We start from the raw sequence: 22,273 nt of genomic DNA on the forward strand, positions 1-22,273 counted from the left end.
TCTTTTCTGTCTCTATGAAACAGCTCTGTTCATCCTTTCTCCCGTTTTTTTGCTAGAACTGAACCTGAACTTTGGATTGAGCCTCCCGCTCACAGGATGAACAATTTTGGGCACTTTCTGAGGCCTGCTACCCTAGGCCACTCCACGCTTCTGCCTTTTTTATTGGTTTTTCTTCCCATGCAGTTTCTGCTTGATGTGCACCCCATCTTTTCCTTTAGGTCCCTTAGTCCTTGCTGGCCACGAAATACCAGGCTGTGAATTCAGGAAGAGCCCTTTGCCTGTCAGAAACATGGTTTTGATTTTTTTGTTTAATTGGCCGTGGACATTTTACTTCTGTGTGGGTTGCTTCTGCCATATTGTTGAAAGCTAGGTGTTTCATGTCTCCCTTGTAGTCTTACTAAAAATGGAATTTATGATTTTACTCCATCTACGTTGTTGATTACATGATATTTAGGAGGGGAAGGGAAATTGCGAGCTTTGTCATGCTGCCGTGTTAGATACTAGGTCTCTAAACAGGCAATTTCGATCAAAGATAGTAGTGTTTCTAGCTATAGAAATGAGAGTAGCTACTATTTCATCTTTGTGCCAGGCATGAAGTCCTCTCAGAACCCACCGGGGGTCCCATGGGGCTGGGATACCATCTGCTTTTCTTGCTGGGTCACTCTACCTATTTATGTCCTCAGGCTTCTGGAGCGGAGGTAAATTTAGAGGGAGTTACACGGTCTGAGGGGCGAGGAGAACAGTGAGTCAAACACTGAACCTGGCCGGACTTGGAATAGCTTAAGACACCCTTTATGGTTTCAGGAAGGCAGTTCTCCCTCAGATTCTGCTTTATGTGACTGGGTTGTCTGTCAGTTTGTCACCAGAAGCATGAAAGTGAAGATGCCAGGCCATGTCTGTTCCAGGAATCCTCAGGGCCATCGTTGTGGCCTCAATCTCAAATGGGAGTTTTCAATCCCAGCACCAACCTCTACCCCTTACCCGAGACTCCGGCAGCCCTGGAGGCACTGTTGGACCTTTGTCATAAGAAGGGTGTGGTGCTCACTGAGATACCACCTTACGCCAGTTAGAATGGCAAAAATTGACAAGGCAAGAAACAACAATTGCTGGAGAGGATGTGGAGAAAGGGGATCCCTCCTACATTGTTGGTGGGAATGCAAGTTGGTACAGCCACTCTGGAAAACAGTGTGGAGGTCCCTTAAAAAGTTAAAAATTGAGCTACCCTATGATCCAGCCATTGCACTACTGGGTGTTTACCCCAAAGATACAGACGTAGTGAAGAGAAGGGCCATATGCACCCCAATGTTCATAGCAGCAATGTCCACAAGAGCTAAATCGTGGAAGGAGCCGAGATGCCCTTCAACAGATGACTGGATTAAGAAGTTGTGGTCCATATATACAATGGAATATTACTCAGCTATCAGAAAGAACAAGTTCTCAACATTTGCTACAACATGGACGGCACTGGAGGAGATAATGCTAAGTGAAATAAGTCAAGCAGAGAAAGACAACTATCATATGATTTCTCTCATCAATGGAACATAAGAACTAGGATGATCAGTAGGGGAAGAAAGGGATAAAGAAAGGGGGTGTAATCAGAAGGGGGAATGAACCATGAGAGACTATGGACTCTGAGAAACAAACTGAGGGCTTCAGAGGGGAGGGGGGTGGGGAATGGGATAGACCGGTGATGGGTAGTAAGGAGGGCACGTATTGCACGGTGCACTGGGTGTTATACGCAACTAATGAATCATCGAACTTTACATCGGAAACCGGGGATGTACTGTATGGCGACTAACATAATATAATAAAAAATCATTAAAAAAAAAAAAAAAAAGAAGGGTGTGGTGCTACCTTCCATCCCATCAGTCCATATACCCACATCACCCTCCATTCGGGTCTAGGAGAGGGAGCAGTGGTGAGAGGAAATAAACTAAGAAGAGCTCATGTGTCTCTGTTTTTGGCCCAAATCTCCTGGTCCCCCACCTAATTCTGAACGGAGATACGCTGGCAACCTCCTCTCGCCTCCCAAACTAAAGAGGCAATCCCAGTTTCCGTCCACATCCTAGAATATCCGGATCAGATATCCAGGCCCAAGTTTGGCATTCATGTCCTCCACCAACCTTTTGTGGCTTCCTGACCCATCAAATAACAATGTAAGTTTATTTCATGTTTAAGGGAAGAAACATACATGTATGTATTGATGCCTTAGGTGTTGAAAAACATAGAAATTTAAATTACATTTATTTTTTTGTTTTTTTAATATTTTTTACTATATTATGTTAGTCACCATTCAGTACATCCCTAGTTTTTGATGTAAAGTTCCATGATTCATTACTTGTGCATAACACCCAGTGCACCATGCAATACGTGCCCTCCTTACTACCCTTCGCCAGCTTATAATGCCCAGATTTGGATGTTGAATTTGTTCAACTGGATAGAAATTGCCAAGTAGGAGTGGAGCTGCATCTTATTTGTACCCTGAAAGTATGTTTTCTGGGGCGGGCCTGGGTGGCTCAGTCAGTTAAGCATCTGACTCTCGATTTCAGCTCAGGTCATGATCTCAGCATCGTGAGATGAAACGTCATGTCAGGGTCCACACTGGACATGGAGCCTGCTTCAGATTCTCCCTCTGCCCCTCCCCCTGTTCATGGTCCTGCTCTTGCTTGTGCTCTCTCTCTCAAAAAAAAAAAAAAAAGGTTTCTGTCAGTAAAACCTCTTGCAGATAGTAGGTTCCTGTATTAATCCTGGCACTGTCAGTGCCCCCTGGTCAGAAGATGGTTCTTGGAATGTATGTAAGCATTTATACGATCTCTAATATACTGGAATATCTTGAAGGAGAGATACAGAGCATTTTACATTTATATGCATTTATATACACACACGGTTATGTAGGTTTGATTTTTATATATGTCTGTGATTTAGAATTATATCTAATCATGCTAAAGTTGGTATGTTGAATCCGAACAGAGTTAATCTTAAGTATAAATCAGCTTTAAAAACCAAACAGCCGCTTCGTTCAAATTGGCTTCCTCATTATTTCGAAGACCTGTCTGGACCCTCTTCTTTTCTAAGTCCTCCCTGCACTTGACCTCAGCTCAAGTCCTGCCTCCTCCTGGAAGCCTTCCCAGACTGTCATCAGCCACTCGAGCTAATAGATGAACAAAATGCAAAGTGACTGTCCATCTGCCTCTTTTTGGTGGAATGGTCCCTACAGGGACTGACCATCACCAAGCTGACCCCTTTCCCAGGGCTGTGCCCACTCCTGCTACTCGAAGAAGTTTGCGTTGAGCCTGTATCCCACAGCTTGTCCTGAAGCACCTGCCATTGCTGATTTTAGGTGAAAAGAGCAGTTGTCATTTCTCTGATTGTGTCTTTATTGGTCAAGGGCCATGAGGCCCTGCAGTGGAGCTGCAGGTTATGGCGTGGTTTTCTACAGCACTGCTAACCTCTTCCTGAGTCCCTTGGAACGCAGTGCCTACCCAGTGCCTGCGAAACAGGCAGGGTTAAAGCCAGGGTTGGCATTTCCAACCAGTGGTTTGCACATCCACTATTTTTGTTTGTTTGTTTTTTGTTTTACCCTGGAGTGAAGAAAAGGCTATGGATTTTATCCGAAGCTTTAAAAGCTTATTTCATCTAGCTCCCCTCCCTGCTCTGGATTATTCAGTGGGAAAAATAAGTGTTACTCCACTAATGCACATTTACAAATGTGGTGTAAGTTCTAAACGTACTTCTTTTTCCAGATGAAGGATTATCATTCGAATCAAGGGAAACATTAAAGTCTCCTCAAATCGGGTTACTAAGAATAGTTGCAATGGGGTTAATGGGGAAATTTATCCATCTTTGCTTGTAGGTTCCACCATTAATTAGTTTAACTCATTTTCCTCCAAGTTTCATGTCAGTATTTTAAGCTCTTGCAAAGATTACTTTTTAAGAAGGACTTTATTAGCAAGCTTCTGAATAATTCCTCTGCTCAGGCCTGTTTTTGCATAAAATGGTGCATTCTCCCAGGACAAGAGAACACACATATAGACTGATGTTTTAGGCACTGAAAAGTAAAAACCAGATTTACGTATAATAATGCAATTTAATTTGGGCAGGTGTAACCTGGCTAAAATCTCTTGTTAGATAATCTCCAATTAGAAATGAGGATTCAGGGGCGCCTGGGTGGCACAATGGTTAAGCGTCTGCCTTCGGCTCGGTGTGATCCTGGCGTTATGGGATCGAGCCCCACATCAGGCTCCTCCGCTATGAGCCTGCTTCTTCCTCTCCCACTCCCCCTGCTTGTGTTCCCTCTCTCGCTGGCTATCTCTATCTCTGTCGAATAAATAAATAAAATCTTTTAAAAAAAAAAAGAAATGAGGATTCACCTCATCTAAGCTTTAGAAATCCCCTCGGGAAACCTCAGTTGTGTTTCTGGTCACTAAATCTGCTTAGGCTGGGAGTGTATTATCTATTCGCTCCCAGGGGTGAGCACTCCCAGCTCTGGAGTTCCCCAGAAGTGAAGGTGGGCAGGCGTGGCTGCCTGTTGGTTTCTGAAACCTTAATCTTTTCTTTTTTTAATGTTTTTTTATTACATTATGTTAGTCACCATACAGTACATCCCCGGCTTCCGATGTAAGGCTCGATGATTCATTAGTTGCGTATAACACCCAGTGCACCATGCAATACGTGCCCTCCTTACTGCCCATCACCGGCCTATCCCATTCCCCCAACCCCCTCCCCTCTGAGGCCCTCAGTTTGTTTCTCATAGTCCATAGTCTCTCATGCTTCATTCCCCCTTCTGATTACCCCCCCCTTTCTTTCTTTCTTCCCCTACCGATCTTCCTAGTTCTTATGTTCCATAGATGAGAGAAATCATATGATAATTGTCTTTCTCTGCTTGACTTATTTCACTTAGCATTATCTCCTCCAGTGCCGTCCATGTTGCAGCAAATGTTGAGAACTCGTTCTTTCTGATAGCTGAGTAATATTCCATTGTATATATGGACCACAGCTTCTTAATCCAGTCATCTGTTGAAGGGCATCTCGGCTCCTTCCACGATTTAGCTATTGTGGACAATGCTGCTATGAACATTGGGGTGCATATGGCCCTTCTCTTCACTACGTCTGTATCTTTGGGGTAAATACCCAATATTGCAATGGCTGGGTCATAGGGTAGCTCAATTTTTAACTTTTTAAGGGACCTCCACACTGTTTTCCAGAGTGGCTGCACCAACCTGCATTCCCACCAACAATGTAGGAGGGATCCCCCTTTTCCACATCCTCTCCAGCAACTGTCTCTTGCCTTGTCAATTTTTGCCATTCTAACTGGCGTAAGGTGGTATCTTAGTGTGGTTTTGATTTGAATTTCCCTGATGGCTAATGATTTTGAACATTTTTTCATGTGTCTGTTAGCCATTTGTATGTCCTCATTGGAAAAGTGTCTGTTCATATCTTCTGCCCATTTTATGATTTATTTGTTTCTCACGTATTGAGTTTGAGAAGTTCTTTGTAGATCTTGGATACCAGTCTTTTATCTGTAGCATCATTTGCAAATGTATTCTCCCATTCCGTGGGCTGCCTCTTAGTTTTTTTGATTGTTTCCTTGGCTGTGCAGAAGCTTTTTATTTTGATGAAGTCCCACATGTTCATTTTATCTTTTGTTTCTCTTGCCTTTGGAGATGTGTCATGAAAAAGGTTGCTTTGGCCGATGTCGTAGAGGTTGTTGAAACCTTAATCTTCATAGCAAATCCTCACCGCAACTGGGTGAGGTTTATATTCTTAGGATCCCTGTTTTACTGTGGAAAAAAAGAGGCTTAGGGAAGAGCAGGGACTTTGGGGGAGAACAACAGCTCGTGCTCTGGGAGCTGGGATTCAAACCGAGGGCTGTCAGACCCGCAGGCCTGGGCTCTCAGCCTCAGGACCCCCCTCCTATTTGAGTGCTGGGGAGGGAGTGTGCGCGGGGCTGCCCGGGCTCACACACTCACCTGCAGGACCTTTATCTGGTGGAAGAGGCTCCCGGGCCTGCCGGGGGACGGGTGCAAGAGTGGGTGCAGGCACTGGGGTTGTGTAGGAGAGCCGATCACGTGACCTGCTGGTTCCGAGGCCTGGATTTGAATCTCTGTTTTGCCGTTTACCATCTGTAGGACCTTGGAGATGTCACCTAACCTCTGGAAAAAACAGAGGAGATTCGTATCTTACTGGCTGGCTTCAGGCAGTCATCTGGTGTGAAAATGCCCCATGTGTGATCTTGATTTCCATAGTGTGCCCTTCGGTGGACCACGGTGCTGCCCATGTGCACAAACACCGGCGGTATCAGCGCAGAGAGCTCGGGAGCGCTGAGTGCTTTCGGGTGCGGTCCTCCCGTCATGCTCCGGGCGCCTCGTGCTGCCTCTGCCCGCGAGGAAGCTGAAACGGTCACTTGGCCAGTGGCAGCTAGGAGGGCAGAGCAGACCAGGCTCAGCTCTGGCTTTTCTCCAGAGCCTCGTTTCGCTCTTCTGCTGCCCCAGGATCCCTTTACCCAGGGTCTGGTGCCTGGTTTTCAACTCTGCTAAGCAGAATCCACCCTCACCTCTAGGAGTTCATTTACTAGAGCGGATGTTCCAGGGGGATTGTAACCTCGCTCGTTCTCCCGCTCGCTCAAGCTCTCACGGAGGGCAGCACCTCTCCTCAGCGTATCGACACGCACCCCAACCCCAGGCCACTTGCTGTGCGCTCAGCGTGCAAGCGCACGAGGGCCCCAGGCCCACTCGGGAGGAGGAGCCCGCATCCACCTGAAGATGACATGGTGTCCTTGTGGTCGCCCCCAGCCTGGCTCCGCTCGTCCTCTACCCTCTGCCCTAAAGAAGGCTCAGCTGGACTTTTTGCAGGAGATGCTAATTGCATGCACTCGGAGGGCGCCGATCCAGTGTTGCTTTGATTAAGTAATTAAGAACAACAGCACCTAGGAGGGCTGAAGATTACTTTCAAAGGTCTCCATTTCTGAGAGGCCTCCCGGCCTGCTTGGGAGAGAACTTGGGTCTGGCCCCACTCCTTAATTACTTTCAGAGGCACTAAAGTTTAAATTAAATTCGAGCTGTTTTCATATTAACTTCTTCCGGAATCCTGAGCTAAGCGTTTGGTGAGGCCTGGGTGGCAGAAGGCAGTGGGTCCGTGTGACAGGTGACGTGTTTTCTTGTTGGGCCCTTTAGCTGAAGGATTTCGTGAGTTACAAGAGCGTACCAGTAATCGGTGCCCTGGCAGAGGCTTACAGGTAGCTTACGATGCTTGCGTGTCAGATTTGCCATTTTCAAACAGCCCCGATTGGGTGTTCAAATGGGGCTTCAGTTAGGATTTTAACATCCAGGCACACACGCACACGCACACACACACGATTAGATATTAACACTGTAGCTGTGAATACAGTATTTCTGTCCCTACCTGCACTTTTTTTTTTTTTAACGATTTTATTTCTTTGACAGAGACAGAGAGAGAGGGAACACAAAGCAGGGGGAGTGGGAGAGGGAGAAGCTGGCTTCCCGCCGAGCAGGGAGCCTGATGCGGGGCTCAATCCCAGGACCTTGGGATCATGACCTGAACCGAAGGCAGACACTTAACGACTGAGCCACCCAGGCGCCCCTACCAGCACTTTCTATCATCCAAGTATGTTTTATCCTTCTGGTTGTCTCCTTGCCTCTGGTTTTCTATCTCATCCTCCAAGGATACCTTATAGAATCTCCTTCATCCCCCAGAGTCCTCAGTAAGCCAAGACCAGCTTGAAACACCAGTTCCTCCCTTTGGGAGCACTTTGCAAAGAAGCTTGGATTTCCTGGCTCCTGGCTCCCCACTTCCAGAACCATTACCTTTTGAAACTTGCTCACCAGTTCTTCTCTGGCCCTCGGCCTTGTGTGAAGGAGACAGGGAAGATGGCGCCATGGTGGCCAGGGGCAGGCAGAACCCATTGACTGAGACTCACGTGAGAAGCAACTCTCTCTCCCTCAGGACCTTCTGCCCAGGCTCACTGTCCCACAGGCAGATGCTAATAGATGACAGACCCCTTCTTCCTCCCTCAGGGCCTCACTGGGGCAGCAGGAACCCTGGGATCGCTTTTCTGTCCTCTCATATTGGCATCAGTGCCTCCCTCTCACAGCCATTAGTTGGGTCACTCATGATGTCCTCCTGCTTTGTGTGAACACTGTCTGCACTCAGATCCGGTCTAGCCCCAAGCCCCTTAAAGCCCCAGGCCTTGGGCGGAGCAGGGAGATGGTGCCCAGGTGGAGAAAGCGATCACATTTTCTTCCCTGGGCTATGTACCTTCCATGGACGCTGTGCCTTATTTACACTTGCTTATTGCATTCTGTTCATATTTTCCACACAGACAGGAGAAGTCCACTGGGAGAGCACCAAATTACCTGGGCCCTTCGCCTGCGCGCTGTGCTTTCCTGGGGGAGAGAGCTGTCTTTTTGTACATTTTGGAGTAATGTGCGGCGGCACTATACTTTTCTCTAATGAAGCCCCAGTGGCTGCACATGTGATCCATGCTTCTGGGAACATAACAGGAAGGCAGCAGGCTACGTGCTCCTTCCACAGGACCGCTGTCCTCACGCCCAAGCGAATGAAGGCAGAGCCTCATTTCATCCCGCTAACACTCAGCCGGCCGCCTCCCCTGCATCACTGGCAGAGCTCTCTTTATATGGGAGGGCCTGATGCCTTGATTTTTTCCAACCCAGAAAATGGACCAAGTCTATTAATTGCCTCCGTTAGTACGGGCTCCCCACAAGTGCAGTCAATGCAAGAGCCAGTCCAGTACCCAGGGGCGGCCCCGAAAGAAAACAGCCTGGATCCAAACCCTGTCGTCGTCACTTGGTAACTGTGTGACTTTGAGAGCTTGCAACCGGGGTGTTCGTGCATTCCTGTTTTCTTTTAATACCTATATTTTAGAAAAGTATATGTCCACCCTCGGTAAGTGCTGAGAATACAGGCACGGGGAAGTCAGGCCAAACCCTCCCATCGTGGAGCTTTTCTCTTTGGGAGAAGGCAGACATATATTGCAAGTCGAATCTCGTGGACTTATACTGACCCACCTACAAAATAAGTAAAGGAGAGAGATTATTTTCTGTATCACAAGCATCTCCTGAGGCTTAAAAAAAAGTACGTAAGGATAAAATGGTAACACATTATGCAGACAGTTGGGATATGGGAAGAGGAACATAAATTTGTTAAGTCCCTGCTATACGCCAGTAGCTGTGAGCTATGTTTTACGGATACTATCTTATTCCATGCAATAATGCTACGAGCTGAGCTGTATTAGGCCATTTTGCAGATGGGTAAATTGAAGTTTGCGAAAGGCAACAAGAGGGTCGTAATACGTGCAGTTAGTATGTGTCGAGAACATTCCTCATGCCAGGAGCTGGCTGCCTAAGATGCTGGGCCCCATGAGCTGAGCCAGACTCGGGCTGTTTTATGCCGCTACCGTCTAGAGGGGAAGAGGGCCGGGGAAGGAGAGCGTGCGGGTGTGATGAACACCATCCGAGGAGCCCAGGAGGGGTAAGAAGGAAACTCCCCTCCCGTGAGAGATGTGACAGAGAAATTGGCATTAGCAAGACAAGGAGGGGAAGGTGCTCGGGGTGGCGCAGCACCTGGAAAGGACTGTGAGGGTGGGGCTCAGAGCCCAGGGAGGAGAGGAGGGAGACCAGAGGTGGCCCAGGACACCGTGATCTTGCACAGGCCACATGATGGATTTGCATTTGCCGGCAGAGGGAGGAGGAGCGTCGGAAGTAGCTGAGCAGGAAAGTGATCTGATCACTTTAGAAAGAGGGCTTTGGAGAAGGGAGAAGGGGAAAGTGGGGGAAAAGACAGGAGACCAATGAGGATCCCGATCCAGCCTTCTTGGTGGGAGGTAATGGTGGGGATGAGGACGGGAATGAAGGCAGTAAAGCCAGCAAGAGGTGGGGAACTTTCTGTAGGGACCTGGGACACTTCCCAGGAGTGTGCCCTGAAGATACGAGTGCCTGGTAGTGCCATTTGCCGGCCACAGAGGAGGCAGGGATGCTGCCACCCTCCAGCCATGCCGGAGCAGACTGAGATCGCGTAAAAAAGATGGGGAGTAACAGGAAGGCAAGTGTGCAATCACTGAGGAACAGGATGCTGGCGGGGATGCTGGGGAGGAAGTGAGCCGAAGCCCGGGCGGAAGGCAGGAGGGAAGGGAATGAGAGGTAGGGAACGCAGAGGACAGGCTGGGTCATCTGCTCTGGAAGGTAACCCAGTGACCAAGGGGATCAGGTCCTGGCCTGCGTGAGTGAACCAAGTCCTCTCCAGGACAGCACCGCGTCTTCCTCTGTGGGTGCTGGTGCTTGTGGCCTGAGTACCGGCTTCTGTCACCAGGAAGAGAGGTGAGCTCAGCTGCCTCTCTGGAGAATCACAAGGATCGGTCTCCCTCAGGACACCCCGTGAATGTGACAGGTGGATTTGGTTTTAGAAACGTTTTATTTTCCCAAAAGTTATTTTTCCCCAGGAAGGAACTGAGTGTGTGGGAGGTAGCCTTTCAGTCCCCCACTTCTGAAAACATCAATCCTCAGTTCATCCCTTTGTCAGAAGCTGTGATAGGCACCTTAAAAGGCAGGCATCCTCTCCCCTCGCCACCCCCCCAGCTCATTGCCAGCATGTCTTTTGTGGCTAGAATCCCCAGTCTGAACAAATAGTGCTCTGCAGGCTATCACTTTATTTTTTTCTCTGGGACGTATCTAGCTCCAGGCCCACTGTGCCGGACTTTGTCCCCATAAGGACCATTCAGTGGAGGACACAGCAAGTGAATAGGCTCACTAATTGAGTGCCTCCTCTCTCTGTCCTGGCTTTCTGATCTCTCTCCACCCAAGCCAGTGGCGTCTTGCTTGTGCGCTCCTCCCTGAGTGACACATTCGCTCTTTTGAGATTCCAGTGCCTGATTCCATCAGCCGTCCAGAGCCTGTGTACTTTGGAAAGCCTGTGGGAAATTCAGCGGTCTTCTAAAGATACAGATTACCTGCACATCTGTCAGGTTTTAGTTAAACATGACTGACTAATTTATCCTGCAGTGTGAGACAGGGATTCATTTCCTTTGCAAGTTGACTTGGCAATTTTCTCTGCTCAGAGAACATTTAGAATAGATGGTGTGCATGGCAATTGAGAAGAAATAGATGCCATTAATTTTCCATTTTCAAACGTGAGATTGACTCTGGAGCCCACATCCCACTCCCATCAGGAAAACAGACCACATCCTCTCCTGATACAAGCTGCTTGGCATCTGAAGAGGCATGCAAGTGAGGGCTCTGTCCCGAGCTTCCAAGTTGGGGCTGTCAGTCAGCGTGTCCGTGTGGACCTGCTCCCGAGGCAAACCCATGAACCACAGCCCCCTGCTGGCTGTGTGCGTGGCTTGGCATGAGAGGCTGGTTCCCGGCTTGAGCAGGCGTGGGATCTTCTTCCTCAACCCATCTTTACACAGCAAAGTGGGGGACGCCCAGGTGGTGCTGTCCGTTGAGCAGTTGAGCGGCTGCCTCCTGGTTTCGGCTCAGGTTGTGATCTTGGGGTCATGAGATCTGGATGTCTCCTCCTAAGATAAACCAAAAACTGAAAAACACCAAAGGGAAGGAGTAGGGGTATCAGATATCAGGATATTATGATGAACCTCCAAAAAGTTGGAAATCCCAAAGGGATGGCTGATGTCGTCCGCTGTTATCTGGCACTTGGGAGACACTCTGCACCTGTCCTTCCCCCACGGCATCCCCAGCCACGTGTAACTGTTCAGTGCTTGCAGTGGGGTGGGTGTGAGTGGAAAACTCTCTTTTAACTTTTTTTACTTATTTAAATTACTGTTAGTATAAGTAGGCACATCTGGCTAACAGCACCTGTACGAGATGGTACAGGTATCCATTTTCCCCAGTCCCTTGTGTGGACAAAGCCAGTTTTGTTGCGGTGCACTTGTCTTACTGGTTTTCTGAATGCTGTGATGAGTGCTCTGAGCTTACCGCTAAACCTACCGCTAAACCTTCCATGAAATCATAGCTGGCACACACTGAGTGACTGTTATGTACAATGTGCTTTGTAAGCCCTTTACGTCCTTGATCTAACCCATGGTCACAAAGTGGTATCCTGCGTTTACAGATGGGGACACTGAGGTGCTGAGAAGTTGGGACTTGTGGGGGTCACCCAGCCAGGCTGGGTAAAGCTGGGCTTCATTCCAGGGGCTCTGAGCCCAGAGCTCTGACGCTCTGCTGCCTCTAAAGCAGTTCTGGGTGCCGTTTCCCGGCTGGTGTTTGAAGATACAGTCCTGTCCCGGTTGTTGAAAGCAAGGCTAGGTAATAACGTGAGTATTGGTGATGTGCACACTCCGTGCCCTGCACAGTGTGGCTCTGGATCCTGGCTGGAACGAGGAGAGCGTTAGGAGAGCACTAAGGCTCCACAGACCCAGCCTGGGTCTGCTCACCGCCCCGCCTCCAATGGAGAATCAGGGGTCTGGGAAGTTTGGCTCTATTCTCCCTCAAGTTCCAAACTCCAGGCTAAGGAAAGATGGGCTTTGTGAAAGCACACATGGGTTGTAACAATGAGGGGGAAGATCTGTAGGATACTGTTCTCTTCTCTGGGAGGCAGATGGGGGCTGATGCCTTCAATTCAGTGAGAGCCTGCATTGACTGAAGGCTGGACTGGAGTTCTGGCAAGACGGTCTACCCATCATCACTGCCGCCATGCCTTTCAGTACAGAGCCTGCTGCTGGGGGCGTCTCTTGCCCGGCAGAGTCCAGCCTTCATCTACATCCCATCAGCTCCATGACATGGTCAGAACTTGGCTCTGCATTAGAGTGGTGCTGTGCTTGGCTTCTGTGCGGGCTCCTGTAGCTTTAGAATTTGGGAAATGTGGCTGTTGTGGGTTTGTGTCTTTGTCCCTTCTTTTTGGGATTTTGGTCCCTTGGGTTTCCAATTTCTTACCTCCAGATGCTAAAAGGCTCTTGTTTTCTGTGTTTTGGAAGTGGGGCCACTGTCTGGACCCTTCGTCAGGATTCTCCATACCCAGAATTAGGGTAATATCTGGAAGTGAGGGTAAATCAGCCCCCTTTTCCACAGCATCATTCGTCCTTCGGGGATTTTTCCCGAAGCCTTACATCAGCACCCCATGAGACCTTCACAGAGCATGCCCCCCCCATCCCATTTAGGTTTTCTTCCTGTTCTCAGAAGGAGTATTTCTTGGCCCCAGTTCCTATCGTGTACCCTAAAAGATGAGCCTCACAGTTAGAGATGGGTGGCGTGCCAATAGAAAGGACTCTTGGATGAAGGTGGCATCCATCTGCCTCTAGCGGAAAGTCAGGTCAGTCTCCCAAAAGGCCAGGAGAAGAGGCACAAGTCCTGACCTTGGGCTAAAACAACATCGATAGTCTATTGTTATTGGGATCTCTTGGTGTTCCAGGCATCCTCTTGCTAAGGACATTCGCTCTTCCTGAGTGTTAATCTCTTGGCAGGAGTTTAGTGGAAAATGTGATCTCCGGCCGAATGCAGTAGCAAGTTCTATCGGGTTAGCGAGAGGGATCCGTTAGTCTTTGGAGGCCGGTGCACAACTGTGAGACCATGAGCATTGGTTTTTAACAGCTCGGAGGCAGTCCAGATTCAGTTCTGAGCAATGCTGCTTCCCCCGGGAGTCCAGGCTTCCTGCCGTGCTCCTTACCTGCGGCTGCAGCATCTTTTCCAAGTGGGGGTAAGGCGCTGCATGGTGGTTGGAGAGGGAGGTGTGTTTCGAGCATGGCTTTGTGGACGGCACTGCATGCTGAGGGCAGAGAGCTAGCAAGAGGAGAACGTCCGTGGACCCACCGTTTCTTGCCTTTGCTTTGCCGCAGCCTGCACGGATAAGGAGTTGAGGAACCTCGCGTCCCGCCTGAAAGACTGGTTTGGAGCCCTTCACGAGGACGCCAACAGGGTCATCAAGCCCACCAGCTCTGATGCAACTCAAGGCAGTAAGACCACTTTATTCTCACTAATTTCGTTCATTTTCCGTACCGCAGTTCCTTAGTTACGAGACACTGTTGACTTAACAGTAGCCTTCTGGGGTAATCAAAGAAACACTGTGTTAAATGCACACTGACTTAAAATATTTTCTTGATTCCAAAGCATTTCCCCCTCCTCCATATAACAACTTAATTTTTTGAAGTCTGGCCACAAAACTATCATATGTTTAGTATAGAGACTTCAGAAAATACAAAAAGTATTTAACAATCCACGGTTTGAACAACTGTAAGCATATAGTGGCATACACTTGCAATTTGTTTTCCTTACCATACAGAAAAAAACCAACACCCATGTGTCTTTGTACAGAGAACACATGTGCCACAGGCTGTCCTGTGACCTTTTATCACTCAGCAACAAGCTCTGACCTTCCACGTTGTTCAGCAGTAGTGCACTCTGGAATAGCTACACAGAATTTCAAGTTATGGACAGAATGTATGTAATTAGACCTCTATTTCGGAGCACTGAAGTCATTCCTAATATTCGGCTTGTATAAGCAACTCTGTACCGAACATCTTCGGTCATTTATCTCCTCCTCCATCAGTGCATTGGCGGAGCCTGTACTCAGGGCCTCTTCATAAGCTAAAGAGAAAAGTCAGAGTGGGTCAGCATCTTTGCACTTTAATGGACTCTCGCATTGCCTTGAACTCCAAGACAATTAGGGGTAGTCTTCTCCACGCTGTGGCCCGGTGGCTCAGAATGTCTTACCCAACAACACAGTTGTTCGAATATATGGAGTTTTGCATCTGTTGGGATCTAGAGCTTAACCACTCTCTGGTCTTTGGCCGGAATAAGAGTGATTGCCTTAATTATGGGTTATTCTTTGTGGCTTGTAAGCTGTAGATACTGGTACAGAATATCGATCTAAGGGGCAATTCCTTCCCTAGTTTGGATTTTACAGTTGAAGGGAAAGATAGTGTTTGCTTCTCAGGATCTAAGTATCCAAAGAGTGGTTTCAGGTGGGTGAGTCTGGGAAAGGAGGAGAAAGATAGTTTCTTCTTCCATTCCTGCCAGAGGCTTCCTTGGGAGTTTGTGGACAATTCGTTCACAGATGGTCTAGAGGAACTTTTCCCTGGGATCCTCTAGGAGCAGCCGGCCCTCGGGCTTTCTGAACAACCTTTCAAGGAAGCAGATTGATGCGCAGAGACCTGCTTCTTGTGGCCTCCAGTCCCACGAGACTCCTTGTGCAGACAGCTGGGGAGCTAGCCAAAGACCTGCCCTTGGCCAGAAGCAAAGTGAGTCCCCAAAGAGGCTTTTAGGTGTGATGTCCTCAAGCAACTGCAGTGAAGGGGATATAAAGGACCAAGGCTGGGTTAGCCCTCAAGGCCACAGGAGGGAGAGATGTTTTTATAAATTCAGGAGTTGTGACGAGGAAACCATGGAACCTTACAAGTCCCACATGCTTGGGGCCAACTCAAAGGGCTGTTCTCTTCCCCCCTCCACCTCTAGATATCAGATGCAGGTGCCTTTTCTCTAGAACTTTCCAAACAGGTGTTCGGGAGGAGGGGCTTCACCTTTAGACGACGGCCCAACCAGCTTGGCACTTCTCTTTGGTGGTCAGTGAGCAGTAAGCTTCTCTTGGCCACGTATTACATAAAATATTCTATATAAAACTGTGGAGCCATTTAGTGTCAGAGTAAATGATCTTGCTTCACTCAGCAGTCCCTAAGGACATCCTCGTCATAGAGATTGTTCAATCGTGACCTCAAAGAAGAGGCCACATTATGTCCCCGAGTCTCTCTAGAGAAGGGGGATGTGTTCTAAGACATGTTATAAGGTGTTGATGGGAATAACTTTATAAACTGATATTCAGGGTTGAAGGGCCAAACTCTGCAGTAGCTCGAGAACTTCTCTCCACACTTGCTGTTACTGAGCACTCGCTACATGCCGGCACTGGCGGAGGCTACGCGACGCGGTCTTTGCCCTCAAGGAGCTTGTTAGCATCTGATGAACATGAACTGACAGTAAGCGGAAGCAGAGGGTTCTGGAAGAGCTTAGAGGTGGAGGTGCTGTACTTACGTCACTGGTTTCTGTACAGTAAAGAACCTTTTACAGAAAACCAAGGCTTTTAAAAGGCTGGGTGCACTTTGCTATGTCTCCCATTCTTCAAGCGGCGTTGTAATGAATACAGAAACCCGCTGAGCAGACAGCGAGCCGTCAACCCCATCAGGGCCTCAGCTGTGGCCGCTGGACCACCGCCTTGCACTGCCCATCCTCAGGCTTGGGCCTCCAGCCAGCTGGGCGTCCTCAGGCTGGGAGGATCGTGTGCAGCACAGGGAGCCCCAGGAGCAAAGGGATTGGGGAGAGTAGACTCAGGGCTGGGCCACGGGCCTTGGAAGCCCAGCTCCATGGTTAGAGGTTCTCGAGCAAGCCGCTTAAGCCTTGAGCTCCCCCGCCCCGTCTGTAAAGTAGAAGGGACACAGCACTTTAGAGGACTCTTAGAAGGATTCAGTGAGATAATGAAAAATACGTTGCTTAGAGGACTACCTTAAATAACAGAAAAAGGAACTTTTTTTTTTTTAAAGATTTTATTTATTTGACAGAGAGAGAGAGACAGCCAGCGAGAGAGGGAACACAAGCAGGGGGAGTGGGAGAGGAAGAAGCAGGCTCCCAGCGGAGAAGCCTGATGCGGGGATCGATCCCAGGATGCTGGGATCACGCCCTGAGCCAAAGGCAGACGCTTAACGACTGCGCTACTCAGGCACCCCAGAAAAATGAACTTTTATAGGAATTTTCCTGGGAAAATAAAACCACTTCTACAAATCCAACTTATGGAACAACTTGAAATTGCATAGTGCTTTTGATTCGGAAAGAAAGACCAATTTTAGATTTGGGGCAGGCCTTCTCTGGGGGTTGTCTACAGTAGACTCAATATCCTGAGTGTTAAGCAAAGTGTTATTATTCTAGTGCGTACAGTTCCCATTGTGGAAACAAATAATTCTTTAAGAAAACTACCCCTCCTCCCCCAGGGAAATAAGAAAGAAATCATTGTCTGAGTCAATTTGGATTCCGTATCATGTATCTCTTGAGGGGACTGCAGAAAAGAAGAATGGGGAACAGAGGCAGGTACCTGGCTTGTTTCCCCATTAATGTTCAGACGGCTTGGATTTAACAGTCCTCTGGGACGTAATCAGCGCTTCTGGATTGCGCTGTATAGTTTCATTTCACTGCCATCTTTTTTTACAATAGTTTCTTTTGTTTTGGTGTTTCAGATATTTCCCCCTAAATATAAAAGTGTAGTTTGCAGAATCACAAGTTTTTCCTTTGGCTCACCATGTTTGTACTCTTCCTTTTGGGCATCCCCTGTTCTAAGCAAGTCTGGTGAATGAAAACTCGTATTTACATTCCATGTAAATTCGTGTTAGGGAGTTGTTCCCTCTGGGACATACTTTCCTCAAATGCTGAATTCTGTTTAAGAGCATTTTAAATTATTTTATTGAACCCCCCCACAGCAATAGTATCTTCTAGTAGGGTGGACTCAGTAGCCCCTGAGACTAACCCTTGGAGGCAAAGTGCCTCAGGAGAGGAGGGGGTGGGTGGGCCCTGGGCCGCCTCTTGGGTCAGGCCAGACCAGGCTTGGTGGCCACTGACATGCGCCCTTCTCTCGGCAGGATTTGACACCAGCATCCTGCCCATCTGCAAGGACTCCCTGGGCTGGATGTTCAACAAGTTGGACATGAACTATGACCTCCTGCTTGACCACTCAGAGATCAATGCCATCTACCTGGATAAGTATGAGCCCTGTATCAAGCCTCTCTTCAACTCCTGTGACTCCTTCAAGGATGGCAAGCTCTCCAACAACGAGTGGTGCTACTGCTTCCAGAAGCCTGGAGGTGAGGCAGGGGAAGGTGGGGCGGTCCCGCACTCAGGGCAGCCACATTGGACGCCAAAGGCCCGAGTATCACATATTAGGGAGGCAGGTAGAGGTCAACAGGCCAAAGGGCATGGCTAGAGAATAAAGAATTCAGCCGATAGAATGGAAGACCCAAAGGCTCTTTTCTTCTCATTTATCATTGTATATTAGAAAACCCAAGAGCATAATGAAAGGGCCCAATACCTAGCTTCCCCTGGGGGAAATCTCTTAACTATCTCATGCCTTAGCTTTTACATCTGTAAAATGGGTGTAGAAAGCTTTGCTACATCATTCCCAAGGTCACTGTGAGATCCTTTATGTGAGAACTGTACAAATGGCAGAGTACCGTGATGCCCCCTGTCACGTGAATTCTCCATTGTTCCCCTTAGAGAAAGCCTCTTGTCAGCTTCTCCAGGGTAAATACGGATTTATACTGAATCTCAGAGGCAAGGATATTTTGGTGAAACTCCAGCTCACTTAATAAAGAGACAGCATTTGAGGAGTTTGTGGAAAGAAGACAGGAGTATCTCACATCATGGCAAGTCAGACAGTTCGCCACAGCCTGTCAGGAGTCCAGAGGCAGGAGCTCTGAGTCTCCAGGAGGAGCCACATGGCCTGGCTTTCCTTCTTCTGTCTGAGCTTCCTGGGCTTGCACACCCAAGTGTGGCATTGCACAGCTAGCTGGCCTAGCAGACAGTGGCTTGTATCGGACATTCTAGTCCCACGTCCCACATCTGCTGAGTCGGAGTCAGGGATCATGGATAATCTATCCTGAGCACGGCTGTAGAGCATGGCTCCCCCACCCCCTGCCCAGGAATGGAAGATGGCTACGAATATTAGAGTTTTAAAATGATCGGTGTGTCTATGCCTGCATGCGTTCTGAGTCACTATCCACACAGAGCAGGAAATGTAGGCATTGCAGAAGGGCACTCAGTGTCAAGTCCATGTGTCTGTTTATAGGACTACAAGATACATTCCTAAAAGCAGAATTACTGGCCATAGGATATGTGGATTTTAAGTGTTACTTCCAATAATACTGCACTAATTTTTACTCTTGCCAGGAATACCTAGTGTCATTTTTCGTGTGTTTTTAGGAATTTTCCCTAAATGGAGGACATTAGTACTGTTCTGGTCACGTGTATTGCAAGTATTTTTGTTCCCCCAAATTTGACTTGGTGCATTTTTGTTAGGAAGAAATTTTTCAATATAATAATGTGAAGTTTCTCCATCTTTTATGGGTTCTTGGAAACCATAAGGCTTACCTTAAGCTTAGAAAGGTATTTGGTACCATGAAATACTGAAGCAATTCTCTTGTATTTGTGTTTTCATCAGTACCTTTTGGTTGGTTGATTGGTGATATCACTTTAGATTTTTTCAGGGTGTGGTCAAGTAGGGTCCCAGCCCCTACCCCCACCCCTGGAGAGGGTTGTTCAGATACCTTTCTGTCATTCATTGACTAACCCATCTTCCTCCTCGAATCTGAATGCTTCCTCTATTGTATATCAAACTTCTTCATGTATACCTGTCTATTCCCACACCCAGTGGGGCCACTCATCTTGCAGAATTTTTCTGGATATTCTTGTGCTTATTGTTAATCTAGAGGGAATTGATAGCTATGTAACAGTGAATCCTTTGATTCTAGATCAGCATCTGTTAACCAATGGAGCTACATTTTTAAGTTTTGTTCTCACAGATGCTATACTTCCCTTGTATTTATCCTCCTTGTAAACGAAATTGATTTTTTTTCCTATTATATTTCCTTGCTGGTGGTTGTTTCAGGATTGATTTTGTTCACAGCCACCTTACTAAGTCCTCCTTTTGTTTGTAATAATTGTTCGGATTGGTTTCCTTTGATTTTTCAGGTGTGCAATCATAGCCTCTGCAAAGTGTTGTGTTTTTAATCTCCTATCAGCTGGTACTTTCAAATCAGTGTTGAATCATAGCCACGTTCTTGTCTTAATAGAAATGCCCGGAGAGATCCAGTACTGAGATGACTGTGGGCTTGAGTCCCTGTAACCTCCTGTGACTGTAGCCAGCGCTCAGGCTTCACGGAAGTAAGCAGAGCCTCAGGGCTAGCGCCTCCCGCAGAGGGTGACCACTGGGACCCTGAGAGTGAGGCTACTGCCTTTACCAAGGGACAGAGGCGGTCACTGCACCATGTGGCTGTCCCTGGGTGGGCCGTCCTTTGAGTAGCGGCTGGAGGAGGCCGGAACCGCCTCGCATGGGAGGAGAAGTTGAGCCAAGTCTAATCAAAGTCAATTCGTTGTAGTTCTCGTGTCTCATTTTGTGCATTTCCCTCTTTTATTAAGTGACGTTCGTTCTTTTTTATTGAGTTCCCACCACCGCACTCCCTGACCCAGAGCCAGTCCTCAGAGTTGTTTGCTCTCCACTTTTCTTCATTATTTCCTGTTGATTAATGTGTGTACTCAAGGCTGACATTTTTCTCCAAGGCACTCTTTTAGCTGTACACCATCTGTGGTATTTTTACTGGATAAATGTGTAGGGAGTCTACAATTAAGGCTCTGAGTGCCTCTGAGACCCCCAGAAAATTTTGAGAGCACACTTTTTAATTTTCCCTGTGGTAGGATCATTTGTTGACTGGTTTTGATATTTTTCCTCTTTGGGTTTTAGAACTTTTTTTCAAAAATTCTCCCTGGAATTATATTCCTTGAAATAACAAACACTTGAATATTTTTAAATATTGTTGTTTTGTTTTCTTTTAATAAATACTGAAACGAAGATGCTAAGTATAACTGTCTCAGAGCCAGAGCTCCTTGTCCTGCTATCTTAAACATGATTGTCCTAGCACTTGGTTTAGCTGTACAGTAATGGGAACCCACGTTAACTCTTTTCCCTTTGGAGGACATGAATTTCCTTGGACATGTCTTAGTTTGGCTCAGTCTGTATGTACCCTTTTCCTGGGGACACGTCATGCATTTTTAAGCTGTGGAATTAAAACTTTTTAAGTAGTCTTCTCGCAGAAGCATCATTAACACGGACGTTACACCTGACTTCTGCTTCAGACACAACCTTCGATTCTTTCAGTGTTTGACTCTTTGCACCTGCACTGAGCTCTGCTCTCACAGACTTTTTCACTAGCATCCTCGACTACTTAGAGGGGTCTTTGGTAACTCTTGTCACCTGCTCAGCAGCCAAAGTTTTTTTCTGTTAGGATTCTTAACCTGGAGTTTGGTCTTGCTCTTGACTGTTTTTCTTGCAGCAGTTTCTAGTAGGTCTCAGCCTGATTCATGTTTCCTTGTTGAAGTAGAATTTTTTAAATCGCCGTGGGACAATGTGAGGAACTGACATGGTGTTATGTGAATGCAGGTGACTTGTGCTGTCTTGGAATAGTCTTTCAAATGCCTGTGGTTTCACACAAAGGAATAATGGTACCTACTTTGTAGGACTGTTGTAAAGAGTAAGACAAAAAGTTCTAGGACATTTTCTAGTATGTGTGTCCTAGTAAATGCTAACCTTAATCTTCAAAGATGGAATTCGTCTTTTCCTTGCTTGTTTTCAGTTGGCATCTTTCTTCTATACTCAGAAAGCACCTTAAACCCAGAAGTGAACAAAATTAGCTTTTCTCAAGGAACAAGTAGCAAAGCAGGGTAACAGATGCAAAGAGGTGCTCAGGTACTTACTCCAGGTCCCAAAGTTGCTTGGACAGAAGTAGTGTAAGGCCCTGGGGCACGCAGCCGCAGGACGGATGTGCCCCGCCAAGTCAGGGTGACACTCGAGACCATCTTGCTTTCAGCTCAGAATGGAGTAAGTTCTCGGGAGATAGGAGAACCGCACACTCCTATGCCCCCCACTGTATCAGGTGTTTCATAACTAACTGAGGACCTGGAGGTGGAGAGCGAGACTTAAAGCATTCAGCTATGAGGTGGCAGAGCCGGGAGTTAAGGTTTCCCTTTTTTCTAGTCACTGCCTTTCTGTGGATCTTGGATCGCTTCATAGTTGTCCCCTGAGGCCTGTGCTATACTTTCCCGGGGCCATGAGCCAGGAAGCCTAAAGTAGCCATTCTAATCCTCCTCCTCTCCTGCAGCAAGACCTGGGGGTACATGAACGATCTGTCACCCTCCCTCTGGTTAGTTGCTCCGGGGTGTGCGTTCGGAACATTTGACCACTAGGAAGCTTTGATCCTGGTTCTCAGCTGATTAAAACGGCCATTACCAGATCACCTAGTTGGCATTTGCCTCAGTGGAGAGTGGGCAGAAAAATTAGTATACAATGCAATACTGTTCAAGCACCTTGCGGTATAAGATTTTTTTTTTTAATTAGTAACACTAATGGCCTGAATTTGTTTTGCTGTCTAATAACAGCATATGGAGTAATTCCAGTCCCAGGTGTGTCATTGTGTACATTTCACGTCAAGAGTGAAGCCAATCATTAGAGATTATGTCCCGCACCATCTGGAAACTGACTTTCATAAATT

The 22,273-nt window shown here is 47.5% G+C and overlaps 1 protein-coding gene across 2 annotated transcripts in view; it reads left to right on the forward strand.

Moving 5' to 3' along the window:
- SPOCK1 (SPARC (osteonectin), cwcv and kazal like domains proteoglycan 1) overlaps nt 1-22,273 on the forward strand; it is a 494,193-nt gene that overhangs the window by 462,139 nt on the left and 9,781 nt on the right. For both annotated transcript variants that reach the window (XM_045794635.2, XM_087862248.1), the window contains 2 exons: nt 13,820-13,936; nt 17,597-17,818. In XM_045794635.2, the coding sequence (XP_045650591.1) occupies nt 13,820-13,936; nt 17,597-17,818 (339 nt within the window). The remainder of the gene's footprint in view (nt 1-13,819; nt 13,937-17,596; nt 17,819-22,273) is intronic.

This window comes from Ursus americanus, chromosome 5 (genome assembly GCF_024610735.1).
Source record: "Ursus americanus isolate L20-20 chromosome 5, mUrsAme1.1.p, whole genome shotgun sequence".
Lineage (NCBI taxonomy): Eukaryota > Metazoa > Chordata > Mammalia > Carnivora > Ursidae > Ursus > Ursus americanus.